General features: G+C 49.1%; 1 protein-coding gene across 3 annotated transcripts; it reads left to right on the top strand.

Annotated features, from left to right (window-relative positions):
- The first annotated feature begins 216 nt into the window (after positions 1-216).
- On the top strand, positions 217-27337 carry PRPSAP1 (phosphoribosyl pyrophosphate synthetase associated protein 1). Of its 3 annotated transcripts, XM_051635011.1 has the most exons (11): positions 217-388; positions 1098-1209; positions 10226-10278; positions 11898-11964; positions 15863-16035; positions 16425-16540; positions 17676-17731; positions 18236-18381; positions 24441-24511; positions 25182-25328; positions 26272-27337. In XM_051635011.1, exons 2-11 carry the CDS (start codon positions 1127-1129, stop codon positions 26428-26430), a joined length of 1071 nt encoding a protein of 356 aa, XP_051490971.1. In that variant the 5' UTR covers positions 217-388; positions 1098-1126; the 3' UTR covers positions 26431-27337. The 3 variants fall into 3 exon arrangements, with proteins under 3 accessions (XP_051490971.1, XP_051490970.1, XP_051490972.1); XM_051635010.1 differs by lacking the exon at positions 217-388 and having other exon boundaries at positions 851-1209; XM_051635012.1 differs by lacking the exons at positions 217-388; positions 1098-1209 and adding an exon at positions 3902-3978.
- Positions 27338-27905: the final 568 nt, after the last annotated feature.

Consider the following 27905-nt stretch of genomic DNA (forward strand, 5'->3'; position numbering starts at 1 on the left):
ATAAGCCACCCAGTGCCCGCACCGGGGCGGGGGGGGACTTTGTCCTCACACCCGGGGGGCAGCGAGGAGAGCCTGGCTCTCCTCGGGGAACGGCGCAGGGAGCGGGCTGGGCTCCCCGGGGCTGCATCGCGGGGTGCAGAAGGGATCCCCGGGGCTGGCTGGGGGGCTGGGGGGCAGGGAGACCCGCGGGCAGGGCGGCTTCAGCCCCGAGTCCTCCCGACATAGAGCGCCGCGGCTAGAGCGCCGCCGCCGGAAGCGCCGCCATCTTAGGCGCGGGCAGTGAAGCCGCCGCAGCCGGGCGGGCGGGAGGAGGAGGAGGCGGCGGCAGCCGCACCCCCCGCACCCGGGAGGGAGACTCGACGCCGTTCTTCAGCCCCTTTTTCCTCAGGTACCGGCGCGGTGCGGGGAGGAGACGCCGCCCGTTAGGCAGGGTGAGGGGAGGGCGCGGCCGCTGTGCCCTCACCCAAGATGGCAGCGGGGGCGGTCTGTCCCCTCGCAGGAGATGGCGGCCGACGGGAGCGGCGCTCTAGCCGGGGGGCGGGACTCGTGTGGCTGCGCGACCCCCCCTCCAACCCCCACAGGGACCCCCCCAACCCCCACAGGGACCCCCCTTCCCGGCCCTGCTGCCTCACACAGAACCCCTGCCCCTCCCGGCCCCCCCCCCCCACCTTCCCTAGCCAGGGACACCCCTCTCTGCCTTCCTGACCCCCTCTGCCCCCCGTTCTGGGGGTCTTCCCTGGCGCATGAGGTGCCTGGGGGCTTGTTTGGGGTTGGGGTCACCCCAGGCCTGGCTCCTGGGAGGTGGGGGTTGCTCTACAGGCAGTGCCCCCCCCCCCTCCCTTTTTTTTTTGTCGTTCGTCCCCCCGGTCTCCCTCTCAGGCTGCTGCTCCTATTCCATTTGATTTTAATCGTCACGTTTTCCACTCCTCCCTTTTATACTTGGCCCCAGGACGGGACCAGCAAGGCTATAGGTAGGGGAAGGCTTCCCCTCCTCCTCCTCCCCTCCCCTTAAGGGGCGGCGATAGCGGCGGAGACGAAGAAAAGGATGCCACGGAAGCTGCTGCTGCCTTACAAGTCTGTTTTTTCTCACTTTCGAGCTCCACGGGGGCTGCATGACTCTTGGGCGATGAACGCAGCCAGAAGTGGCTACCGGGTCTTCTCGGCCAACTCCACGGCAGCCTGCACCGAGCTGGCCAAGAGGATCACCGAGTAAGTTCCTTCTCTTTCAAGTTCCTTTCCCCACCCCCCGAGCAGGCAGCCTTTCTTTCAGAGAGGCTGGAGAGGCTTGTTGGCATCTTCCTCCCGCCTGCCCCACGCCGAAGGGATCTGCTGCAGAGGTTTTGCACTCAGTGTTCGGCAGCTCTGCCCTTCCCGGAGCCCGGCTTGTCCCTCCTGGAAACTCACTTTGACTCAGCGAGGAAAAGGGGACCAGCTGCTTTCTGCTTCTTGCACCTCTGACATCCCTTTCCAGTGCTGGGAAGGCCGGGTTGCAGCACAGGGCTGTTTACTTTTGGGGGAGGGAGAAGGTGAAACTTGGCTGAACAAACCTCAGCAAAGCGTTGTGTTGTTTTTGGTTTTTTTTTTGGCTGCTTTGGGAGATGCTCGAGATTCTCCTGCTTTTTTTGTGAGGCCAGGCTGGTACGTTGTGTGCTCCACAGCTTTGCTGTTTGGGGTGCAGGGAGCATGGACTCTGTGGACCTCAGTGCAACACCAGCAGTTGCACTAAACCAGAGGGGATTAGTCAATTTGGTGGGGTTGCACAGGTGGGCAGCACATAGCAGCAAAAGAGAGCTTAGGGATAGAAGTGTGCCCCCACCCCTAGCCCCCCCCCCCCCTTTTTTTTTTTTTTGGTTTGTTTCAGCTCATCAGTTTGGGCAGATTTTCACCTTGGCTTGGCACAGGTGGGTGCTCTGGGTCCTGCTGAAGGAGCTGTGTAACAGAAGGCTCCAAAATGGGGCTCTTGCTGCACAGAGGAGCACTGGGGCTGCCCTCAAAACATCCTCTGTTTTGAATTAGCTGGGTTTAGATCAGGGTGCTCACAGCTGAGGGTGTTTTCCTCAGACAGGGCTGTGTGCTGCTGGGGAGCTGTCATCCTAAAGCAGGGGTTGGGTTTCCTTGCTGCTGCTGCTCAGCTACAGCTCCTAGGGAGCTGCTCCCCAAAATCAAGGGGGCTCAGTGCTTGTTTGCCTGCCCCACAGCAGGTAGCATCCTTCCTGCCCCTTGGGCAGCTGCTGGCCTGTTCCTGTCTCCAAGGCCATGCTTAAATGGGAAGCATTACTAAATACAGGTGTGTTGCCACCTTCACACTGCAAGAATGTTTTGCTGATTGTCCATCTACCTTCATAAACAGGGTGTTCAATCCTTACCCCTGATTATCTCCAATGCAGCTGACTTGGCTGTTTTGCTGGGCTTGCTGGTGTGGATGGGATGCATGTTGGATGTGGATGGACTTCTCTGGGTGTGAGGTGGAGAAGGAAATCCTTGTGTTTGGGAGCAGAAAGCTTTTTTATTATTATTTATTTTTTGTTCCTGTATTTTTGCTGTATTGGGTTGGTTCTCTGGCACTTTCCCTTCACTGATACAGCTCTGAAAATTAAGTCTTTCTGTATAAAAATAAGATTGGGCCATGGTTTTACAAGCCCTTTTTGTGTTGTGTCAACACAGGACGTAACAGAAGTCCCCTGGGGATGAGCTCTAAGTTCTCAGAACTGAACAGGCAAATGGGAAATCTTTATTTCCTGCTCTTTATCTTAAAAGTAACTCACCTTTTTTTTTTTTTAAAAGATGTAATGAGGAGAGACAGGGAGCAGGCTTCCCTGGGCTGTGGCACACACAGCTGGCTGTGATGTGCTGCTGTAGCCCATTGCAGGCTTTTTCTGGTGATGCTCTGAGGGTGAGTGGCAGCAGGATCCAGAGAGTGACCTTCTGGTTGTCCTTCATGCAGTAAACTTTTGACAGAGGTGGTGTGGGCTTTTTGCCTTCAGAGTCACGGAATTACTGAGGCTGGAAAAGACCCCTGAGATCATCAAGTCCAACCTATGACCTGACACCACCACATTGGCTAGACCAGGGTCTGATCACCCTTTCCATGAGGAAGTGCTTCCTAATATCCAACCTAAACATCCCCTGGTGCAGCTTCAGGCCAGGCCCTCTCATCCTGTCACTGGTTGTCTAGGAGCAGAGCCCAACCCCACCTGACTGCAACTTCCCTTCAGGTAGTTGAAGAGAGTGAGATGGTCCCCCATGAGTCTCCTCCAGGCTAAACAACCCCAGCTTCCTTAACCTCTCCTCAGAAGACTTTCCCTCTGGGGAAAGTTGCTCTCCTCTGGACCTGCTCCAGCACCTCAAGATCTTTCCTGAAGTGAGGGGCCCAGAACTGGGCACAGGACTTGAAGGGAGGCCTCGCCAGTGCTGTGTACAGGGGGAGAATCACATCCCTGCTCCTGCTGGCCACACCATTCCTGATACAAGCCAGGATGCCATGGGCCTTCCTGGGGACACTGCTGGCTCATGTTCAACTGGTGGTCAACCAGTGCTCCCAGGTCCTTTGGTCAGGTCAGTGAGGGGTTGGATGCTCCAGTGGTGATGTGAGCACAACATACACAACTCCTGCTTCAACTGAGACTGAAGGACATGTAGCTTAGCCACCTGTAAAATGGGAGTGGTGACCACTTTGAAATGGAAAGGTGAGGTTTTGTTGGAACAGGGGCCAAACCTGCAACCAGCAACAGCACAGATGTGCCTGCAGTAGAAAGTCTCCTAAAATAAAGGTCTTTTCAGCATCTTGAGTGCTGGTTCTGCACTGGCTTCCCACAGGAGCTCAGGGGCTCTTTCAACACCTTTGTAAATACACCCCTTGTTTTTTCAGGTTGCAAAAGATGGGTGACTGCTGGCTTTCCCACTGTGTCCCATCCCAGCCTGTGCTTTGCTGGGCAGGGCAGTTGTGCCTTTTAGTAGAGCTGGAGCAGCCTTACCAGGGTGAGTCTGTCCTCTAATATTGTGCGTTTTTTTAAAGTTTATGTGTTTTGACCTTTGGTAGAAGTAGCAAAAGAACTTTAAAACAACACACAATATTAGGAGTAGGGCCCCTTGTCCACCCGGGAGCTGTTGAGCTTTGCTAGTAATTTAATTTGCTGTTAAAATCAATAATTGAGGAGTCCTGGCTTATCCTTTTGGAGAATCTCAAGCCTGGGAAGGAGCAGTGTGACATAAACCAGGCATCTGAAAACTGTTCAGTCTCCTTGTTTCATTTACTGCAAAACTTGCAGAGTTGCTTTCGATTCAGGCTGGGAGTGAAGCTTCCTGCCAGCCTTCCCATCTTTACCATTTCCCTTTGTTCATTCTTGTCTGGTTATAGGATGAGGGACTAAATCCTTAGTCTTAAGTTTCACTTTTGAGTTTTCAGAGCTTTTGTTTACATTAGTGTCTGCCAGGGAGAGGAGGTGGTGCTGGCTTCTGAGAACCAAATACCTCGTTGACTCTTCAAATAATGAAGGTGCTCCTTAGATTCAGGACCACTGAAACATAAATAAAACTGTATGTTTGTGTCTTAGAAATTGAGAGGGATGTTTTGGGTTTGTTTTTTTTTATTCTTTCCTGGATGGAAAGAAAGCTGCTGTAATTGGGACACTTGGCACCTGATGAGAAGTTGCATTTGCAGGGGAGAAAGATAATTTCTGTGACCAGTGCTGATCCCTAATGAGCCTTGTGTGCTGCTGGGGTGAGGGAGGTCTAGCAAGTCTTCCTAATCTCTAACAGATGCATTTAGACCTCCCTCTCACTGCAGTGTTTCCTACAGAGGGTACTAATATTAGATTCCATTCCCTGCTTGTGCATTTGGGTTGGAGGGGATTGCTGATTGCAGCTTGCTGATGCCTCCCTGGGGCTCCTGCAGATCTGTGCTGAGTGGGATGTGATACTGTCATCAACTCATTGCAGACTGTGGTGTGAGTATCCTAGACATTCACTTGGTTGGCAGCATGGACAGTGCTGGTGATCTAAAGGTGAAAGCAGTGCCATGAGCCTGAATAATGAGGAAAAGCTGGAGGCTTGTGTTTTGGCCTCTGGAGCTGGGTACACAACACTAGAACCAGGTGGTGTTCTCTGTGGATGAGCAGGAGGTGAGCCCTGCTTTTGGAAGAGCCAGTATTTTAGGAGGACTTGCAGCAACCTCCTTCAGCTGAAGCCTTTCTGATGGGATGGAGGAAGACTAATGGCAGCCTTCCTCATTAGGTCATCTTGCTAGCATGTGAGAGGAGGCACAGGGGAGTCAGGTCACAGTATCCGTGTCATGCTGCTCTTCCCCATCTCCAAACCTTGTTCTTGCCTTCTGGGAAGAGCTCTTGTGTGGTGCTACAGGAAGAGAGGAGGTGGCACCAATTCTTCCCCATTTCAGAAGATGCAGCACAGTGGCAGGAAGCTAACAGATGTCACAGGGTGAAACCACATCCAAGGATTTTGGAAAGGGAAAAGAATAACCTGCTAAAAAGTCATGTTCCAAGTGGGGGACAGTGCTGGAGTGGGGTGAGTGTGGAGCAGTTGGGCTTTGAGATTCTCTGTTCAGCTTAGGTGGCACATGTAATGTGGCTGTGCAGGTTGGCTTTGTGTGGTAGCTTTCTGTGCTGGGTTTAGGGGAAGTTCCTTCACAAAGAGCCAACTGGTAGGACTAGAGGAAAAACTGCTGCTGGTCATTCAGCTGCACAGCTTTGACATGGCTGGAAGAAATGATGCAGGTGCTGGATGGCTCTAGGTGCAGGTGGCAGATGAGCCACCTCAAGTATCTGGTTGTGCTGGGTGGGTGGACAAAAGGAAAGGAGAGCTCAGATAGTTATAGGGGTGTTTGAACAAGGGTGTTGCCTTGTATCCAGAAAGCTGTTGTTCCTTTTCCCTTTCCTGGATTGTTCCTGAAATGGGAGATTAGAAAATGCACCATAAAGCAGTCACTGTGCTGGTTGGACCAGTTGGCTGGTTTTTAAATATTTGCTTGAGTTTGAACAGCAGCTCAAAGTCAGGCTGTGGTGGCTTTGGCCATGGTCAAGTATGGAGCAGATCCTCTGCTTCCAGCTCCTGTTGTCTGCAGTGGTTCATGGAGTCTGCAGGTGTGGGGGGAGCCAGGTATTTGCAGAGCTGAGACTCCTGGAAGTGTGTGTAATGAAGAGGATATTGCCAAAATAAAATTTTATCCTAGTCAGGGGCTTTGTCTGCAGATCTGTCTTGAAACTGAATGTTTGCACTGAAGCTTCCTTCAGAAGTGACTTCACAAATGACTTTTAGGTGCTTGTCACAGAGTGGGAGGAGAAAATGCAGCCTGGGCTGGAGAGCCCTTCCCAGCAGTGCAGAAACATGCTTTGGTGGCATAAAATCCTGCAAAGGCACCTGCCTCTTGAATTTTGATTCAGCTGAATGTCAAGTCTCTCTTAACAGACTGTCCTTTGTCTCGAGAGCCTGGTACAGTGGTTTTTGACAGTCTTCAGAGGAGCTTTTTGAAGTACAGTCTAATACAACCTTAGTGTTTCCTAAACACTGCAGTGTGTGTCACTTCCTCATTGAAGCACAGGTGACTTACAGGCTGTTCACATTTAGGCTGTGAATTTGAGACAGATTTTATAAACACTTTTGTATCCACAGCTTGCTATCCTCTTGGCACGTGTTGAGACTGCAGAAAGTTAGATCATCTTTCCTGGGTAATGTTTACAGAGAGAGAGATTCCAGATCAATATACGTTTTTACTGCCCAATTGCTCTGAGCAGGGTTTTTAAAGCCATAAAGAGAATTTTTTGTCTTGGATCTGGTCTCCAAGGAGTTGGTGAGAGGATGGCAGAGCAGGGAGAGGAGCAGAGCTTCCACCATCAGGAGCACTGAGTGGCCACACAGGGAAAGCTTAAACTGAGATGTTAAAAAATTAAAGCTGGGAGCATCCTGGAGTAGCAATTCCTCAGTTCTGCTGTGCCCTCAGCACAGAGCTTGGCAGGACTGGACGTGCACAGCTCCTTTAGCAGAGCCCAGTTCTGAAGGACTGTTGCTTTTAAAAACAAAAGCAACCCCAGACTGAGTTTTCTGTCTCTCTTGGATGGAGGAGGGAGCTTCCAGAAGTGAACTCCTGCTCTGATGTCTGCTCAGCACTGGTTAGCAAGGGAGATTTCTGCAACTACTGTAAAATCAGCCTGACCATTCTCCAGCCTTAGACACTTCAGTATTGGCACAAGTCTCATCCTCCCCATAGCCAAATCCTGCACCATGCAGTAGGGAATCTGTTGATGGGCCTCATTTTGCTTGGAGATGTCATTAGCTACAGGATTTTGCCAGAAGAAGCTGTCTCTCTCTGCAGGAATGTGAGCTCTGAGTTACCTGTACTGGCAGCCTGTCCTTTCCTAGTGTAGATCTGCCTGTGTCTGGAGACAAGTGATCCAGGAATTGTGTAACATTCCATACCATTCTGCTGTTAGTCCTGAAGCCCAGTGCAAACAGAGTTCTTGCTGTTACTTTAATTCCTCTATCACCTAAAGCAATGATCAGGAGCTTCTGGATGGGGGGAGATTTAGGGAGAAAAGAGCTGGGGAGGGAGGAGAAAAGGGGAGAGGTTGTGGGAAGGAGGGGATTTGTCTTTGAACTCTGTTACAAATGGGTACCCCCAGGCTGTGTGGTGGCTAAGGCTGTGCTCTGCCCTTGACTGGGCTGCAAATCTCCCTTTTGGCACAAGTCCTGTGGAATTCATGTTTTACAACAGGAGCTGCACAAACAGACCCCTTGCTCGTGGCCTTGACTAAACCAAGGTTTTATCAGACTCCCTCACAGGCTGAGGTCTGGGCTTACACAAGACCCTCAGAAGGGGATTTGGTGGAAGGTGTGTCCCTTGGGTAAACATCCTTGAGCTGCTCTGGGGGAGCCTCCTCTCGGTCCCTCTGCCATGCCTGCAGCTCACAGGACTGCAGAGCTCTGCAGCTGGGGTTGAGGTAGGACTTTATGGGCAGTTCTCTCTCATAGCCTTCCCGTTGCTGTCTCCCTTCTTTAACTGCACTCAACAGTTGGAGCAGAGATGGGATTTATTGCCTGACCAGAGCAACCTGCTACTGCTCATTTCTGTAAGTTGGCAGCTGCTTTCTGCTGTCTGCACTCAGGTTTGACAAGCTGAGCTGTTTAGTGTCCCTCTTTCCATCAGGGAGCAAGCTTGCCTTTCCCATGTCTTATTTCAGCTGCATTGCTGCTGTACCCCTGAGTGGGGGAGCACTGGGCTCTGCTTTCTTCTTGCCACCTACATCCTCACAGGGCATCACAAACCTCTGCTGTGTTTCTTTACCACCACTTAGCGTTGAAAGTGTCACCTTCCAAGGGGTCTTTTGCTGAGATGTGTCTGGCTGGACTGTTTTGGAGGCTTTCTTTCCTGCCATGAGATGCAGCATTGACTAAGGGCACTTGCACAGTCTTGTTAATGGACTATTTTTTTCCCAGCAGTGAGGTAGGAACGTGCTGTCTGCAGTGAAGTCAGGGGGCACGTGCCTCCAAAAGGGAGCTGGCAAGACTTGCTGTACAGTTGTGGAGGAACAAGTGTGAGTCATTAAACATTCACACTGGTTTGGTTTATGTGTGATTCTTGAGCTTGTTCTGACTTGGGTGCCTTGGCAATGATCAGGCCAAAACTTAGTGGTTGCAAATGCCTGTTGGGCAGACAGCAGGATTCCAGCGGGTGGCAGCAAGTGCTTGATGGATCCCATCTGCAAAACCCACCTTTCCTCTGCATCTGTGCCTGGAGTCCCCAGCCAGGCCTCTGCCTGACCAGCTGCCAGCTCTTTTTGAAGACACTGAAGGTGCTGAGGGTGCCTTTGTGACACAACAAGGAGTTTAAACTCGGCAGGGCTGATGAGAGAAGCCAAAGTAGAGATTTGGGCGCTGGGTCCCAGGTGATGCTGCAGTTGGTGGGTGACAATCTTACACCTACAATTCCTGATGTGGGAGTTCACTCACCAGCCCCAGCCATGGCAAAACGTGCTGCCAGACACAGGGTCAGGGATGTGCATGTGCCAAACACATGCTTTGTGGCCAGCTAAGCCAACAGACTCTGTTGCTTTTGAGTATCTGTTACCACAGCTGTCCTGGGCACGCTTTCCAGGCCAGCTTCTAGCTGAGGCCTCCAGCTGGTGGGCTCATAGATGAGCCCAGCAGGTGCTGGTGGGTCAGCAGCATCCTGGTGTTGGGCTGTCTCACTTACTGGCTTCTGAAAACATGTCTTTGTGATAGTTGAAGGCTGAATCTGTGGCTAAGGAGATCAAGAGACCCACTGCTGAAAGCAGAAAGGCAGTGACAGATTGTGGGCTCTTTATTTAGGGTTAGTCACATCATTCTGGCAGGTGTCCAGGTAAATGCAGCATGTGTGCAGACAGGAAACTACCACCCTAATCCATGTATTGAACAAAGGTATTTTTCAGGCATAAACTGTTTTCTAATCCAGTTTGTGGGCATGGCCACTGAGCAAAGCCTGGAAGAGAGGAGGGACTTGCCCTGTGCTCCAGCCAGCTGAGTTGCTGCAACACACCTATCCCAAGGGTCTCCCTGGTCTCTCAGCTGAGGCTCAGGGTTAAAGCACATGTGCCTCTAAACACTTACTAATTGATTACTTGTCAGGATGGTTAAATACAGAAATATCACCTGAGGAAATAAGTCTGCCTTCTGGAGCTGTTTCAAATACTCTTCAAATGGAATCTTGTACAAGAAAAATTAAAAAAGGGGGGGATGACTGGAATCTTAGTTGGGATGAATCTTGTAGGTTTGACATTTGAGAAGAGGAAAGGAATAACTTAAAAAAAAAATAAGGTTAAAATCAGATCAGCTTGAGTTCTTTCAGAAGGAGGAATTCTTTTTTGGGAGGGAGAAAAAAAAATAAAGATGTGGGAGTCAAAAAAAGTGATTCATTTGCCATTAATCAAGTGTGAGTAAATCATTAGTGTTTAGTTCCACAAGGGATCTGCCTCAGGTGGCATTGTGTGGGTGAGCAAGATGTCCTCTGCCATCAGGAGACAACCTCTGGTCAGTTGACCTGCTACAGGGCAGTGTGTCCCAGGGACCTTGAAGGGGAGGACAAAACACCTAGTTCTGCAGCCTGGCTGGTGCACTCAGCTCCCTGTTAGGCAGTGCTGTGTTTTGGTGGTGTGTCATGTTTGGTCCAGTCTCTGCTTTGGGTCACAGACTGTTGGGTTTCTGCATGGTTTTTAATTTCCTTTTTTCTCCCCAGGCGTCTTGGTGCTGAGCTGGGGAAATCTGTGGTGTACCAGGAAACCAATGGAGGTGAGAGAAATCTTTACTGGTTGCAACTGATTTAAGGTGATCTTAGAAATACTGAGGAACTCCATTGGCCAAACCTGTCTGCTAAGTGCAGTGATTAAGCTGTGATGTCACTGCTGCTCCTGGCAGTGTTAAACCTCCCTGCCTGGCCTTGGACAAGGCAATTAAATGTGCCCATTGTTTTTTCTCTCTTACCTGGTTTGCCCATCAGCTGAGTCTTGCCTAGGGTGTGGGCTGCTATGAAATCTCACACACTCTTGTGCTTAGCAGAACATTTCCCAGGTTTAAAAGTAAGGGCCTGATTTCTAAGTGTCTGCCTGACAAACTTTTAAATTATCCCTTTCTTCCAGCCCTCCTGTGCCACAAACAGTTTACAGCTGCTCCAGCAAGGACCTGTCCTCTTGTTTTAAAGAGTACAAATTTAGGGCTGTGCTGGGGAAGGTGCCTCAGACTTGCTTTCATCTCTTTAAATGTAGCAAGTGTCTGTGTCTGTGTTCAGATGCTGGGGTGAAACATGAGGATATTGGACAACAGTTCAGTGGCTAAGAGTAATGTACTTATCCAAGATCTTGTTTGCAAGAGAACCTGAGAGAGCTGGCACAGGTGAGAGGAGGGGTTAGCAACAGCCCTGGCTTGGCATGGGGGCTTCTGGTGGTGCTGCTGCTCTTCCAGGCAGAGCAGACCCCGTGCCATGTGTGAGCTGTGTGGGGATGTTGGCTGGGCTGCTCATTCCTGCCAGGGAGGGTTTGTTGCCCTTTGGGGCCAGCTTGAAATCAGGTCACTTGCTACAAGGGCTAAAGTTGTTCCTCATCAGTGCACAGCAAATCAGGCTGCTTGCAGCAGAGTCCCTTAAGGTGCCTGTGCCCAAGCAATTAGGCTTTGAATTCAGTAGCTGGGAAGGTATTTCCTTTTGCTTATCCCTGCCCTCTAGTTCTTGGCTGTGTGAGAAATGAGTGGTTGGGACAGTTACTTCAGGAAACCTGGTGTCATTGCTTTGGCTTTGCACAGCTGCTTCAGGGCCTGGGTTTTGAATTTGGGTCTGAGACTGTAGGAACTGTGTTCAGCAGATGCCTGGGTTTCCAGCTCAGGGTCAGTGTTGGAATGTCTTGACCTTGATAGTGAAGCTGGGGAATTCTGTGCTGCTGGTGTTGCCTTGGGCTCTCCAGCCTGCATGGAGCTGACCTCATGGTAAGCTGCAGAAAAGAATTACCCTCTTGGTAAGTACCAAAGGTTGTTCTGCTTTGGGTGGTTCATTGTTCACTAATGAATGTGGTATTGACAGCTTTCAGCACTCAGCTCTGAGAAGTGAAAAAGATCTCTCATTGAGAGTTATATAATTGCTTTCTACGTGTAAGAGAACAGCTATTCAGCCTGTTTTGCATTGTACATACAACTAACTCACTGGTATGTCCTGTCAGCTCTTTACTTCCCAGCACCAGCCTCAGGAAAATCCACTTGGCTCATCTGTGTGTGTGTGTAGTGGGTGTATGTGCATGAAGGGCAAAGGGGCAAGTCCTCACCTGCCCTGACCAGTGGGCAAAGTTGCTGCTAAAACATGGTGTGTTGTCACTGTAAATCTGATGTTTGAAAACAAAACTGACTGTGTTTTCAATCCTCTTCAGAAACAAGAGTTGAAATCAAAGAATCAGTCCGGGGACAGGATATCTTCATTATACAGACAATCCCCAGGTAAGGGATGTGTGGCTCAGTTTTACAGCTGTGATGTGCTTTACATTTCTGGTTCAGGAGATTGCTGGGTTTGCTCACTGTTAGCCAGTGTGATAACCAGTCTCTTCCCAGTGCTGTCATTGCTTTGACTTACGTTTAAGACACCACATAGGGCTGAGTTATTAAAATTCCCTGAGGATCCCTAGTGGCACAGCAAACTGAGAAGCTTCCCATCAAATAGCTTGAGTCTGTCACTTGAGGCAAGAACAAGTATGACTGATGACTTCAGGTAAACATCCCTGGTCTGTGTGTTGCTGTCTTTGTAGGCTCAGTTTCTTGGTAATTTCTGACTGGCATTTCCATTTCAGGATGTGTAGTTTCCTCTGCCTCCCAATGACCAAGTAGCACAGCTGGATTACAGCTGGATTACTCGTCCCCTTTTCCTCTAGTGATGTGAAACAGCTCAGATCAAGGCCCATAGCTTCTCTCCTCTCCTCTTACAGTTGTTATTAATGTTGGGTCTTGTCAGATCCTGTCTGGTTGTTGTTTTGAGCTGTTCTAGCCTTGGAATAAGAGGAAGGAGGAGTGCTGTGAGTAACCAGGGGACTAGAAAGCCAGCTGCTAACCCCAGGAACCTTGCTGCTTGCTGGCTGAGGAAAGAGTGTAGTGGGACCACACTAGGATGGTGAGAGGGGAGCCTACATACAAATGATAACTCCAGAGTGACCAACTATGAGTAGGGGAGATGCTGTTTTCAGGGATGAGGTATTGATAGGATGCCTTTTGCACAGTTAGCAGGACAAGGATATTCTTTCTTTGATTGTTTTGTTGTTTTGTTTTTTTTTCAGTTACCAAATTCTGCTCAGATTTTGTAGATCACAAGAACTAATAAGCCCCAGAGTTAAAGCAGGTAGCAGAATACCCTTGAAACAACAGAGTTTTTCCTTGCTTCCCAAAGAAATAGAGCCCACTGAGAACTGAAGTTCATTTTCTCTTTGGTAATGCTTGGTCTGTTGTTAAAATAAATCAATAGGACTTCAAGATCAGCTTGCTCAGTTCTGGAGTTCCTTTTGCAGGTTGAAGCATTTTCCTAGAGCTCAACTCTCTCCAGAGAGATGCTCCAAGTGTTTCCTCCCTCAGGGAGCAACTAAATCTCCACAAGATGAAAAACAGGTGATGCAGTATTGTGTGTCAGATGAATAGTGTCATTCTCCTGTCCCTCAGGAGAGAGTTCTCTGAAATAACTTGTAACTGAGAGCTGTGGAAACATGAAACAGATAAGGTGTTCAGAGAGAGATAACTTGGAGTATTAGGAACAGCAGTAGTTTTGGGAGGGGAAAACCATCCCTGCTTTAACTTGCTGATCCCCTTGTTTTTCCATAAACTGAATTAAATGTTGTGAGCCAAGAAGTGGGACCTTCTTTGCCAAAATGTTCAAGGCTTTCCAGGTGAGGAACCACTGTTGTGCAGCCAGGTCATCTTCTTGAGATGCAGCTGTGCCTTGCTGCATTGCTGGAGAGGACAGGTTCAAGGGCATCTCAGTTTTACAGTGGGTTTCAGGGAGCTTTTCAGGAGAGGCAAAACAACTGTGTTGAATAGTCTAGGAATATGATTTCTGCACACAGCAGGGGTTTGAAAAGCAGACAAAAATATTAGGGTTTAGCAGGAAAGGAGTAGAGGGGGAAACAACCGTGTTATGCTGCAGTGTGAATTCACAGCCTGCATCTTAAATGCACAGAGAACAGAAAGACCTGAACATCTTGATTCAAGATCCCTGTCCAAAAAGCATATAGCAGAGCTAAGAATTTACAACGACAGGTATTGTCCAGGACTGTTGGTGTGTAGGCTGGCTTTTGTCTGAGGGAAAACCAGATGGCTCGTGTAGAAAAACGAGAGTTGGTGGGTTACTAAAGGCAAAAGAAGTCTTTGAGGTTTGAATGTTAGTTGTTGCAAAGTTGACTGGCAGCTTCACAAGAACCATTTGCACAGCCCTGAGAACAGGGATCTGCTGGGATGGCTCAGGCAGGGATGGGGAGCAGCAAGGGAGGCTCCAGGCTGCTGTAAGTAGGGCGTGTGGGACAGCTGAGCTGGCTCCACGTGTCCTGGGAACGCGCTGACGGTCCCCGTGTGCGGTCTTGGCTCAGGCCCCCCAGCCCTTGCTCCAGGAACTGTCAGCACAGCTCCAAGGCAGGAGGTGGGGAGGGCAGCAAGGAGTGGGGTGCTCTGGGTAGCCATTTTGGAGATGCTGTGGCTGGGGTTCCACCACAGGCTTTTATTCCCCCTAATCAGTCCCCTTGCAGAGGAGCAGACCCACAAAGCATCCAGGAAGGTGCTCCTCACCACAGCAAGACCCTCAGGCCCCCCACCTGGACCTTGCTGGAGGAACAGACACATCCACATCCACCTAGTGCCTGTGCTAGCTGGTCTGCAGGAGCTTCCTGGAGTCCATTGTGGACTCCTGCTGGAATATGGGGAGAGATGCTCCTCCTTGAGCAATTTCTCCATTGACATGGCTACCAGTGTCCCACAGCAACACCGGGACTGCTGGTGCCTTTTGAAATCAGTGATAACCCTTCTCCTAGGAGTAGTCCAATTCTCTATCTGCTTTCCATGTGAATATGTATCTATTTGTAAGAGTCATTTGGGTAGCATCTTTTTCCTCCTCTTGTGGCCCCACTGGCACAGCTGAAACACCAAAGAGAAGAAACAGTTCTTTGTTTGCTCGTTGTCCTACGTGGCAGGGGGCTGTGTTTTATGTAATTCTTGGCTGGGTGCTTCAGAGCTAACAAAGCTTTCTTGTGTGTAAATGACATTGTGTGCGAGGACTGGTGGGGTCAGCAGGAGAGCAGAGACCTGGAGCCCTCACAAATGAAGGGGCACAAAAGGGAGGTCAATTTCTTAAGGCAGGGGACTGACGGAGAAGCAGTTAGAGGTTTGTCACGGGTCACACACGATCAGAGGCTCAAGAGATGGTATCTCTGAGCTCCTGGGGAAGCTGTCCCCAGTGGTCAGGAGGAAAATGGGTCCTTGAGCAGTGTTTGGGTGGTGTCCAAAAAGCTCCTCAGAGGTTTCAGTTACTCTGTGCTGTTTATTCCTCTGCTGCCTCCAGCATGGCCCAGCCAGCCCCTGCCTTGTCACCTTCACAGCTGAGCCACCCCCAGCATTGTCCTCCTGGGGACCAGTCTGGGGAAGTGCTGTGTCATTTGAGGCTATCCCTCCTGAAAACCCTCAAACAAGGGTGTCTGTATCCTAGCAGGATTGCCTGTCCCCTCTCTCTTCTCTGAAGTGCATGTTCCTCAGTTCTCAAATGGTCTTGAGTCAGTTTGTGATGATGCAGTCTGTGTCACTTTTGATGTTGGTTTTCAGGAGTTAAAGGAGCTTGGCTTGTTGACCTCCACCAAAACAACAGCCTGGGCTCTGTACTGCTCTAGAAAGCAGTATTTCTTAAAGCAGGAAAAATAACCTGCTTTACATCCTTAAGAATAAAAATACCCCAGTAAATTCAGTGTGGATGAAGTTATGGTGGCTGCACGTGTGGTGCTTCTTTAAGAGAATATTTTATTTCAAAATACACTGTGTGAAGTGATATTTGCTACAACATTAATGAAAAAAAAAAAAAGCCTTTTTGTTGTTGTTGTGGTCATGGGAGCAGATCACACACCTGATGTTGGAATATAAAATCAAATTTTGGTCCACAGCTCTCGAGTACTGGAGCTGTGTGCTCTGCATATCACACTGGATTGGAATGTGCTGTGCCATGATGGAAGGAGCTTTGTGATTTCGATCCAGATCTTGCACAGATTAGCAGGAGCTGTAGCACTGTGTGTCTGGAAGCTTGAGGAGGATGAGTATGAAAGGAAAAAGGATTGCACTGGAGAAGCACCTGCTAATATTTGGAATGATTTTTCAATTCTCCTAGAGATGTAAATACTGCTGTGATGGAGCTGCTCATAATGGCATATGCCCTGAAGACATCTTGTGCCAGGAACATCATTGGGGTCATCCCTTACTTCCCCTACAGCAAACAGAGCAAAATGAGGAAGAGGGGCTCTATAGTCTGCAAGCTATTGGCTTCCATGCTGGCCAAGGCAGGTGAGTGTCCCAGGGAGCAGCACAGCAGGTTTGGGTGCTGCAGGGCATCCCAGGGGGTGTCTGTCCTTCCCTTCTTCTCAGCTTCCTTGAGACACTTTGGGGGGGGATTTAATTTTCTTCAGCTTAATTTTGTTTCTTAGTAGCTGGCACCTGGGGAAGTGGCCTAGAAGTGTCATGTTGGAGTAGAGGGTCAGCCCAGTGCTGCCTCACCACGTGCCTGCTTCTTAGAATGTCTTTGGAACTTTTTACATTCCCCTGTTTGTGCTTATTTTATCACGTGACATAATAGTCTGAATAACAGCTAAAATAGTCTGAAAAGTGGAAGATGTTTGAGGAACTCTGTGGGATGTCTCCATGAAGTATTATCTCTTTTTTCTTTTTTTCCATAGGTTTAACACACATTATTACTATGGACCTTCATCAAAAGGAAATTCAAGGTTTCTTCAGCTTCCCAGTAGACAACCTGAGAGCATCCCCTTTCTTGCTGCAGTATATACAGGAAGAAGTGAGGTTACTCTAGTTCTGTAAATATAAACTTGTCTTAACTAGTCTGTGAGGTAGCACCGTTGGGTCTCTGCTGCTGCAGAGGTGGTGTTGTCAGGCCAAGTGGATCATTCTGTTCCTGAATTCTTAGGGGGTACCTATTGCATGATTCTTAGGAGAGTGGGAAAGTGTTGCAGTGTTGACCATAAGCAGAAGCTGAACTTGCTCTCTGCAAAGTTAGTGCCATTTGAGAGATGCTGTTTAAGCTCCTGCCTGTAATCACCTTTTAAATCCTGTTCAACTGTCTCCTCTCACTCCTGGTCCTGCAGTGGATGTCTGGCTGCTCTGAATTATTGATAGACTTTGTCTTGGCCTGAGCACAGGAATGCTGAGTGCAGTAGCTGGGGGCAGGGCATGGAAGTTTTATTTTCCATGTGCAAAAGGTGATGATTTCTACCCACACTGTGAGAGCAAGACCTCCCCACACGGGGAGAGCAGGCCCTGGGTTTTGACCTTCACCTGTGGACAGAAGAAGCTGCAGCCAGGCCATGCAGGGCAGGTTGAACACAGTCACAGCTCAGCTCCACAGACCTGGGCACAGCCTGTGAGCAGCAGCAGGGAAGGAGGCACAGCCATGTGCAGAGTAGGACCTGCAGTAGTGCCTCTGCTAAACTTAGAGAGTCACAGGATGGTGAAGGTTGGAAGGGACCTCAAAAAATCATCAGGTTCCAACCCCCCTGCCATGAGCAGGGACACCTCCCACCAGACCAGGCTGCACAAGCCTCATCCAACCTGGCCTTGAACACCTCCAGGGAGGGGGCAGCCACAACCTCTCTGGACAACCTATTCCAGCACGTTCCTACCCTCATGGTGAAGAGTTTCTTCCTAATACCTAATTTACATCTCCCCTCTTCCAGTTTCTAACCATTACCCCTTGTCCTGTCACTGCCCTCTCTGGTGAAAACTATATGTTGCATTTAGGGCAGAACACACCAATATTGGCATCGAAAATGAGTGCAATTCTCTCTAGTTTCTTGCCACAGAATGAAGATTTGGGTCTGGGGAAGGAGAGTGGGCATTGTTACTCAGCCATGTATCAAATCATTTACTTGCCAGCAAGAAGATCTTTACTGAAATAATTTTTTTCTCACATCCAGATTCCAGATTACAGAAATGCAATTATTGTAGCCAAATCTCCGGATGCAGCTAAAAGGTAAATACATTCTTTACTAGCTGGTTAAAAATAACTTGGAAGAGGTCTGGGCTGATGGGAAATGCACCCAGGAAAAATCTGGGAGGGTTGCAAATGGATCCAGCAGTCTGGTCCATATGTCCTTTGTGGCTGGAAACTGGTTGGGTGGCTGTAGTGGTGCAGATGGGCAGCTGGATTTTGTAGTCCCAGCCCTGTGGGAGTAAACTCTGGAGGTCTCTGCTGCTGCAGACCTAGGTGGTTCACTTGGGGCTTGGACCAGACTTGCAGCATGAGTTTCAGCAGTGCCTGAGCACTTCAGAAAACATCTGGCATCTGGAGGAACACCAGGAGTGGGCATTGGGATATTGAGGAGGAATCAAAAAGTCTCTTTCAGTGAAGTTTCTTCCTGGGGAGCAGCCGCAGAGGTGCAGGCTTTGCTTGTTGGGTCTGGGAGAGGCCTGCTGCTCTGGGCTGGGAAGCTGCACCATCCCAACATCTTCCTGACATGCTGGTGTTGTCCTGCAGGGCTCAGTCTTACGCTGAGAGGCTGAGGCTGGGGCTGGCAGTGATCCATGGAGAGGCTCAGTGCACAGAGCAGGACATGGACGACGGACGCCACTCCCCTCCGATGGTCAAAAATGCAACTGTGCATCCTGGCCTGGAGCTGCCATGTAAGATTAGGCTTCTCTGCTTATCTCTGGGTAAAAGAAGGAAAGTGTGGGGGGAAATAGCTGTTGGTTTAGCTGTGTAGATGTAACCAGCCTAATGGCAGTTAGACCAGAGGAGTTTTTCTCAGGGAAAGGCTGATACTGATGACTTGTAGCAGAAAGGTCCTGGGGAAGGTTTTTGTTTAACTCTTTCTGGCCATGCAGAGTATCAGGGTAGCTCCCCTTGGCTGTGTCCACTCAACACAGTTGGACTGACAATCCTCTTAACAAAAGTGGTGCTTTTACAGTGGTCAGCAGCAAAAACTCAATGAAACAGAAAAGGTGCAAAAGTGTAGCTAAGATGGGAGCAGCCACTGGGACAGACTGCTGTCCCCAGCCTGGAGGGGAGGGTTGGCCTTTGTCTTCCCCTTCTGTTGGAGCCATTGTCACAGCTGGAAATGTTCTTCATTTTGGCAGCCAGGTGATCATGTTCCAGTGTGTTTTGACAAGGTCTTGAGGTTTGTGTGACTAGGGTGAATAGGTTCCCTGAGAGCTTTGCTGGGCTTCTTTGCCTGCTCTTGCCATCAGTTGTTAAGCACAGAGCAAAGGACAAAAAGGAGGAAACTTGAATTTGGGGAAATGCCATCCTCTTAGGATTGCTTGTATTCCTGCAACAACAGCAGTTAAGCAACAAGAGTGCAATCAAAATTCAGGTCCCCTTGGGGAGGATTTTAGGCTTTCTAGGTGGATGGTGGTGGGACAAATGTTGGGAGTGCAGTGAATGTGGCTGAGAACTGACCGTGGGAAAGGATGCAGGGTGCTGTGTGTGATAAGGAACTATCCATCATCCAACCCAGCTTAATTACACTGGCAGTGGCTAGGGTGACTGATAAGAGTCTCCTCTTGTCTTTTGAAGTTCAGGGAGAACATCCAACCAGTTTGTGGGCAGGCAGGACTGCAGGCATTTTACATTACCCCAGTCATTGCTCACCATAATACAATCAGTTAAACAATGCTTGTGTTGCTGGTGAAACTCCTCTTGGGCCTTCAGGGACAGGTGGGGTTTGACAGTGAAATTTGGGACTCCATCCTAGTTATCCCCTTCTGATGAGGGGATTTTTTCCATGTGCTTCCAACTCAACAGGAATTTGCATGGTTACTCCTGGTCTTTTCCTCCCCCTCCTACTCTGAAGAGGATGCTGTCCTCCAAAACACCACCAGCTGACATTTGTCTGCTACCAGGGCATTGAGGTGATTTTTGTTTGTGTGGTTTTGACTGTGACAAAAACACATGGACTGTGTTTTTATTTCCAGCAGTGTCACTTGAAGGAGAAGCTCAACTGTGGGAGCTTGTGCTGCTGGAGAGCCCCATAAATGGTAGCCCATACAGAAATGTGCCCTTGCCCACTTCAGTTATGATCCCAGTGGAAAAATGTTTTCAGTCTCCAGCTATCCAAACATGAACTAATTTGCTGTGTATCACTACTTTCTTATTTTATCTCCTGCAGAAACTCACTGCCTGCCTAATGACCTTGCATTCCTGCCTGCCTCAGGCACAAATATAAAACAAGCTGGGACTTGGTAGCTGTCTATCAGGGCAAGAGGTGGGGTGGGTTATGGGGTGAGCTTGTCCAGAACTCTGAGTAGAAAGTTGCTTTTTCTTTCCAGTTCTCAAATCTTAATAGATAACCTGGTTTTGAGTGAATTTTGAGTGAACTGGGCTCTGTTACTGAAGGTGCAGAATACCAAGGTGATGTCTAGCTAAAAGCAATCTGTAAGCTTCTAGTGTGTCCTGGTGGTGTTGCAGCTTCTGCCATGGATCCATTCTCTGGCAGAGGTGAAAATCCAGCTAGAGTTAGGGATGGCAATGCTGTGAGTCTGTACTTGCCCTCTCTGCTGCACCTCCTTTCTTGTTCCATTCAGTCGTGTGAAGAATGTCTTCCCACCTCAAGGGGCCCATCAGACATCTCCATCAGCTCTTCCCACCTCTTGAACCATCCCCAGCAATCCTGGTGAGGTCAGGTCTGATGGCAGAATGAAGCAGGGTGCAACTGTGTCCCTGGATTGTTTATGAGAGGAAGGACAAGGGCTGCTTGCCCAGAGCTCTGTGCTTCCTTACACCAAAACTGGCCAGAAAAACCGGATTGTCCAAACAGGTCTCTGGGTCTGGATACCACAGACGTGCATCTGGGCAGTTAGGGTACTTCTAGGGGTCTGAGAATCCTGCTCTGGGCTCCAGCCAGATCAGTGTGGAGGATCCAATTTCTCCCTTTCCAGACTCTGCAGGCTGAGGCTCCCCAGCAGTGGCACTCAAGCCAGAAGAGACGTGAAGCCTGTGGCTGGGACCAGCCCCAGAGCCCTGCAGCAGTGACTTATGCTTTGTGTCACCCTTCATGGGCTTCCTAGTGGGTGGGCTGGGCCCCTGCATCCTGGCATGCACTTTTTCTCCCTGTTCTAGTCGAGATCAGGCACCTTTAGTTAACAAGTGTGAAGCAGCATGATGGCTGGTTTGTTGTCCTGAGAGTGCAGCCTGATGTGATGCTCTGGTTTGGTGGCATGTGGAACTGTAACAGAAAATGCCAAAGGTGCTTCCAGTTGCACTTCTTCAAGTGCTGTACCAAAGTGACAGGTCACTCAAAACCCTGTCTCAAAACCCTCTGAGACAGGATGTCACTCCCAGGTTGTTCTCTTTGATCCTGAGCTCTTTGTGTCTCAGAGCTTGGGGCTCAGCTTTAACAAAAGCCTTTGGACTCTTTGCATGTTTCCTCCTCCTCAAGAAGGGAGCAGAGCACCATCTGTTAGGTCATTTCAGTACTTCATACAGGTGGGTAATGGGCTGCTTCAGACCCAGAGCCCAGCAAACTGCCATGCAGGGTTTGGGTGCAAAACTTGGAGTGACCACAACTCTGCTCCTGCTTCCCTACCCCCATCTCTCCTGTGTTTGGCCTGGGCCACAGGGATGTTATCAATCCTTCCAGGTCCCTCTCTTCACAAATCAGTTTGTTCTTGTTGCCTTTTGCTGTTGTAAATGCAGCATTATTTTACTTGGTGATTATTGCTTTCATGCACACAATCAGCTCCACACAGAATTTGTTTTAGCAATTCTTAACCCATTTTGGCACCACTTAATTAAAGCAACAGGTTTGTACACCTGGGAATGCTGTTTCTTTGGGCCAGTGATCATCTCACCTCATCATCACACGTGGGACTTTGGTGTAAAATTACACCAGAGTGAAGGTGCAGGTTAGAGCATTTGACTGAACTTAATTTCTCACCACCCCTCAATGTTCTTTTATATTCTTGTTTTAGAAAAGCAGGGTTTGTTTTTCTTTTTTATCTTTATTTTTCCCCCAGAAGCTACAGATACCCCAAGCATCTTTTCTTACTCTCCAGAAAAAAAAGCCCTCAGCAACTCTTTTTAACATAAACAAATACATAATTCAAAGGGTCACACCAGGCCAAAGAACAGCCCTGTCTTACTCCTGTTGCCCTCTTTTTGTCTACATACAAATAGAGGTTTTGTGCTTGGGAGGAAAATGCTCTTTGTTATTTGAATCATTTCTCAAGTCACAGTCTGGTAGCAGTTCTGACTTGCACATCTTGATATCTCCAGATGTGTTGGAGAAAGAGAAACTGGCCACAATAACCCTTGCACAAGCTCTCATCACGTTGGAGCAACACGAGTTCTCTTGCAATTTGATGTGGTTGTGGGTAGATCTTTGGCTTGCAATTTTTTTTCTTTTCTTTGCAGAGAAAATTGAACAAGAAAAAGGGAGAACATCTCTTTAGGATCCGGGTAGGTCGATATGTTGCCTACCATACTTTAAAAAGCAAACTTGAAATGCAGCACTTAGAAAACCAGATCAGAGATGTGGAGCACTGCTGGTGTTGCTAGTTGCTTCCTTTGTGGAACCAGGAGGATACTGGTTTGCTGAAACTTCCTGGGTTTGTCAGTAAAATGGTGCTGAATCTCAGCTCCCTGAGGTCTGTTCACCATTGCTTAGAAAAGAGTTTCCCCCCCCCCAAGCTGGCTGTTGTAAGCAGAAATCCACACTCATCTGTGGATGCACAGAAAGGATGGGATGGCAGCCAGGTGGGATCCTTTTGGTATTTCACAGCTCCCACCAGGAGTTTTGTTACTGTCCAAACTAGATAATAAACTAATAACTAGTCTGAGCAGGTAGGTAGTGCCTGTAATTGAAATGTATGGTCTGCTTATCTCTTGTGACATTTAATCTTGGTTCATTACAAGTACTTTTCCTTCTCATAAGAATATTTTCCCTCCAGGATTTAGATGTGACTTTGCATTTGATAGGAGACTCAGAAATAACAATGCAAGGGAGGCTGGGGAATCATTCCTCCAAAATCCAAGGTGACTTTGACTACAAAACCTAGCAATGAGGAATGGAACTTTGGTCAAAACAGATCTGTTGAGCACCTTTTGTACCATTTGGGTGGGCTTACAGGAGACCAGGCTGTGGGGTAGGTTGTGTGTATGAAGCACATACACATCAATCTTCAAGGCTGTGGTCCTTAAATGCTTTCATCACCATCCCTCAGTCTGACTCACTCACCCAGCTGTGCTGGCACTCCAAGCATTTCCAGGCACTCATGAGTTGTGGGGATAGTACTGGATCAGCCTGCTGTGCAGGATGAGGAGTTTCATGTAGGACTTTTGGACCCAGGAGGGCAGAAATCAATGTTCAGACAGGCTTTTTGATGGGCAATGGCTTCTGTTCTTGTGCTGCTCAAGTATTACATTGAAGTAGGTTATCTTAAAGGAGGAAAACCTTGCTGTGTGGGGTGTCCAAAATGCCTCAGCACTTGAGCAGCCTTTGTGGCCAGAATCCTGGCAAGACCTCAGCTTATGGAGAGATGGGGTACAAACTTCCTTGGCAGGACACTTTGCTGTAGAGAGTGTAAAATCTTGGGAGTGCAGGTGAGCCAGAGAAGTGTTACAAAGTTCTGGATGTTCCTCTTTGCTCTGGTGGGTAGATCAGCCCAGATTATCACCTAATGACACATGAATGCCCACCACTGTGTCCCTGCCACGCTGGGGGGCTTTTTGCTGTGTTCACTGTATAAAAACCAGCACCCTCTGGCAGGTGGGAGGTTTGTCTGATGGACACCAAGTCCCTGACCAGTATCAGAGGCTGTTTGATGTGAGTCTGATGTTACAGCTGGACACTCAGTGCATCCTAGTTCATATCCCTGTTATTCTTTTGTCCTGCTGCTGGAAGTTGTTCAGGATAAAAAGACCTGTCACATGTGGTTTTGCATGGGCTGTATCAGTGCACAAGGAGAGTCAGGAGGGAGAGGAACCTTAGGTGTCTTTGTGTGTCAGATAGCACAGCTTATCAATGTATACTTCTGCTTCCAATTGCTGGTTGCACTGAGCTTGAACTGAGTCTGAACTGGATTTTTTTCCTGCTCTTTTCATTTAATCCACTTTAAAAAAAAAAAATAAAAAAGAGCAAATTTGCTCCTGCAAATTTCCTTAAGCTTTCTTTGCCTGAGCAGGTATTCCTAAGGTACTTAGACCCTCTGCAAGAGCCTTGTGTGTTTGGTGATAGGAGAGAAAGCCTGTAGTGCCAGCCTCAGATCCCTCAGATGAATTTAGAGAGTCCAACAGGTGAAAAATTGCACCCTGTAAAGTCTGTCCTGTGAGAGGTGGTGCTTGGGGAAACCCATTTATTGTTCCCAATCATGAAATACCCTTTCTTTCAAGTCCTGTTCTGGAGCACAAAGAATGTCACTGTCATTTCCCATGGACTAGGTGCTGCTTTGTAGCTCTCCTTGCACAGGAGTCTGTTAGATATTTGGATCTGCTGAGATCATTCCGAGGTCCCCCCAGAAACTGAAAGTTTGATCCTTATTCAGCAGTGCTGTTCATTTAAGGAGGAAAAGGATGGTTAGAAACCAGTGGTTACCCACTTAGGGGAGTGCCAGGGTAATGTAAAGCACACATCTGTGTCTGAGTAGCAATACAAGATGTAGTTAAGGGCTGGGCCTCTTGTGTGGTGGAGCTGCTGTGGTTTGACTCAAGGCTAACTGACCTGGGCTTCTTTTTGCTTCTTCTTTAGTGATGATGGCCAAGGAGAAACCACCAATAACTGTGGTTGGAGACGTTGGAGGAAGAATTGCCATCATTGTGGTATGAGGGTGATGGAGAGGAGGGGTGAGGGGTGGCTTCCCAGCATCTTCTCTTGAGCTGCTTTATCCCACAGATAGGGATTAGGGATAGGGACTGCTGGGGCAGGGGTGGGGAGGTGATTGTTACCACTGTTTGCTGCACTTTTGCTGGTGGCTTTGGTGATTCCAGCTTTCTGTTGAAAACCCCTTGTGCTTCAGTGCTTTGAACACTGAAATCTGCTCCCTTGAAATCTACAAATGCCACATGTCTCAATTTCTTGGGACACAAATCCAGGACATGCCAAGAAATCTCCTGAAGTGTTTAAAAACAAACAAAACTTGCTGAGCTACTCATGCTGCAGCGTGAGTAATCAACATGCAGCTACTCTCCCCATGAAACCAAACCCTTGCTGAAGATAAGCTCTGGCTGTGTGTGTGTGCATGTGCAGGGACTTGTTTCCAAGCCATAGTATTTCTTTTGCACACTAGTAAAAAGGTCTGGACATTAGGGAAATGGTGTTCACAGACTGAAGCTGTGCACGTAGCTGCCCTTGCACCTCAACAGCAGCTAAAGGATTATTTTTTGGTTTTGGGGTGTCTGCGTGGCCAAAGCTGCAGAACCTTGCAGGTCCACTCCTGCCCTGCAGGCAGGGTAAACTTCTGGGCTTGATGTTGTTTCTGTTTCTTCTCAGGATGACATCATTGATGATGTGGAAAGCTTTGTAGCTGCTGCCGAGATCCTGAAAGAGCGTGGAGCCTACAAGATTTTTGTGATGGCCACTCATGGGCTCCTGTCAGCAGATGCCCCCCGGCTGATAGAGGAGTCCTCCATTGATGAGGTGTGGCTGCTTTCTGCTCTAAGGGCTGGCTCTGGGGGCTGGGCTGGTTGAAGGCACCAAAACCCACCAACTGCTGTTTTTCCTCTGCCACACAGCTCATCTCTGAAATGTCTGGTTTCATCAGATGTTTTCAGTTAGCTGGTTCCTCGTTGAAGAGCAAACTGTGTGTGTGATTAATGCTTGTTCAGGTCAGAGCTGCTTCCCTGGGTGTGTTTTCTCCCTTGTACACAGATATTAGTCCTGCCTGGACACTGGGTGCAAGGGGCTGCTTTGTCACTCTGCAGACCACCTACCTGTCCCTCTGCCCCAGCTGATGAGGGGGTGTTGGGTGCATGAAGAGGAGGAGATGTCAGACCTCTCCCTCAGTAACAAACGTGTCTGACCCTGTGATCTAAATGGACCTGTCCTATGTGGGACTTCTGGCAAGGGTGTGTAGTGAGAGGACAAAGGATAATGGATTAAGACTGGAAAAGGGGAGATTTAGGTGAGACATTAGGAAGAAATTCTTTAGTGTGAGGGTGGTGAGACCCTGGCCCAGGTTGCCCAGGGAGGCTGTGGAAGCCCCATCCCTGGCAGTGTTGAAGGGCAGGTTGGATGGGGCTTGGAGCAGCCTGGGCTGGTGGGAGGTGTCCCTGCCCATGCAGGGGGTTGGGACTAGATGATCTGTAAGGTCCCTTCCAATACAAACCACACTATGATTCTCTGATCAGCCTGTGTGGGGGTGACTGTTGCAGACCTCTGGTTATGTCTGCCCCCTCAGCAGATTGACTGTCATGTGAGGGAGATAATTTATTTTCATCTTTTATTTTTTCCCTAACATAACAGGATTTCCCCCCCAGCTGAGAAGCAGCAGCCACACCCCTCTGGTGCAGTTACCCAGCCCAGCTGTGAGAGCGAGTGCATCAGCAGCACAACTCACGGTCTTTTCTTTCTCACTCTCTAGGTGGTAGTAACCAACACAGTTCCTCACGAGGTCCAGAAGCTGCAGTGCCCCAAGATAAAGACTGTGGATATCAGTTTGATCCTCTCTGAAGCCATCCGACGGATCCACAACGGGGAGTCCATGGCTTATCTGTTCCGCAACATCACCGTGGATGACTAGACCTGGCTCTGCCCCTCTCCTGGCTTCCACAAGAGAAGGAAACATGCATGAAAAGGCAATACCATAAATCATAGGCATAACACAACTCTTTATTCTTGTAGGGGCATGAAGGTTTTCAGGGTCTTGAGCCATGAGATCTAATAGAAAAACAACCAACCAGCCAACCTGACCAGCACTTTACAAGTGGATAGAAGAGTCCACTGGCCAGTGGGGGAGGATTGGATCTGTAGAGAGATGGAGAAATGAGGTGGTGTTGAATTTGTAAGATTTTTTATTATTTTTTCTTTTTTTAGTGTGTTACCTCTTGCCCTGTAGGGGGAGAAAGAAAAGCAAAAAACAGTAGCTGTTGACTTATGAGAGGGAACTAGTGCCCGTTGCAGTGTGTGGGCACAGGAGGAGGCAGCCTTTGGGTGTGTGTGACTGGCCTGGCAGGGCTGCTGCTGGCAGAGCTGAGCAGCAGAGCAGCTCCTTGCCGACCTGGTGGCCTCTCATCTCCTGCACAGGTTGGCAAGGACTTTCACCCAAATTAAGTCAGTGGAACATCCCAGCAGGGCCACTTAGGGCCACCCGTTCATGGGGCTGCCAGTGTCCTTGCTGGGGGCGCTGGGAACAAGCCCCTGAGTGTCTCCCAGCAGGGCAAGGGGTTCTAGTTGATGTGTTGGCCTTTTCATTTTGCGAGCCTTGGATCATTATTGTTCTTCAGTGGCAAGTAACAGGGAGGTCTAGGTCCTTACTTGAACACTTGTCTGCACTGCACAACCAGGTGCAATTTCTGGAGTTGCCTGGAGCTGAGGAGTTGTGGCAATTGTGTGGGAAAGGGGAGTTGGAACAATGTCTGCCTCTAATGCAGCTGTGCTCTCCAAAAACACTAACATTGAACCTGCAATAAAAAGCCTAGGATTTTTCAGTTGTGGTGCTTCCTGTGAATGCTGCTGGGTTTGTCCCCTGGGGCTGTTGCTGTAACCAGGCCTAGGTGGAGCTTAGAATCATGGAATGGTTTGGGTTTAAGGGACCTTAAAGATCCCCTAGTTCCAACCCCCCTGCTTAGGCAGGGACCCCTAGACCAGGTCTTCAAGCCCCATCCCACCTGCCCTCCAACACTTCCAGGGATGGGGCAGCCACAGTTTCTCTGGGCAACCTGTTCCTGTTCCACCCTGACACTAAAGAATCTCTTCCGAATGTCTAACCTGAATCTCCCCTTTTCCAGTCTTAATCCATGATCCTTGTAGCTGTCTTCGGGGGGAAGGAGGACTCGCTGAGAGCTCCTGGGCTCGGTGACGCTGGGCCTGGCCCGGAGGGGACACACGAGGAAGCCCCCGAGATGCTTTTGTCTCCAGGGGTTCCCAAACTCGGACTTTGCCCCTTGATGGGGCTTGAGGCGTTCCGGGGGGCGGGGCGTCGCCTAGCAACGGGGGACGCTACGCTGTGCCTGACCAATGGGGCGGCGAGGAGCGGCGGGTGCTGGCCAATGAGAG

The sequence above is a fragment of the Apus apus genome, chromosome 17 (assembly GCF_020740795.1).
Source record: "Apus apus isolate bApuApu2 chromosome 17, bApuApu2.pri.cur, whole genome shotgun sequence".
NCBI lineage: Eukaryota > Metazoa > Chordata > Aves > Apodiformes > Apodidae > Apus > Apus apus.

Coding starts and splice junctions, on each gene's coding strand:
- PRPSAP1 (XM_051635010.1), top strand. CDS start 1,046: ATGCCACGGAAGCTGCTGCTGCCTTACAAGTCTGTTTTTTCTCACTTT. Junction 16,541..17,675: donor TGCAGTATATACAGGAAGAA/GTGAGGTTACTC, acceptor TCTCACATCCAG/ATTCCAGATTACAGAAATGC. Junction 18,382..24,440: donor TCCTGGCCTGGAGCTGCCAT/GTAAGATTAGGC, acceptor CTTCTTCTTTAG/TGATGATGGCCAAGGAGAAA.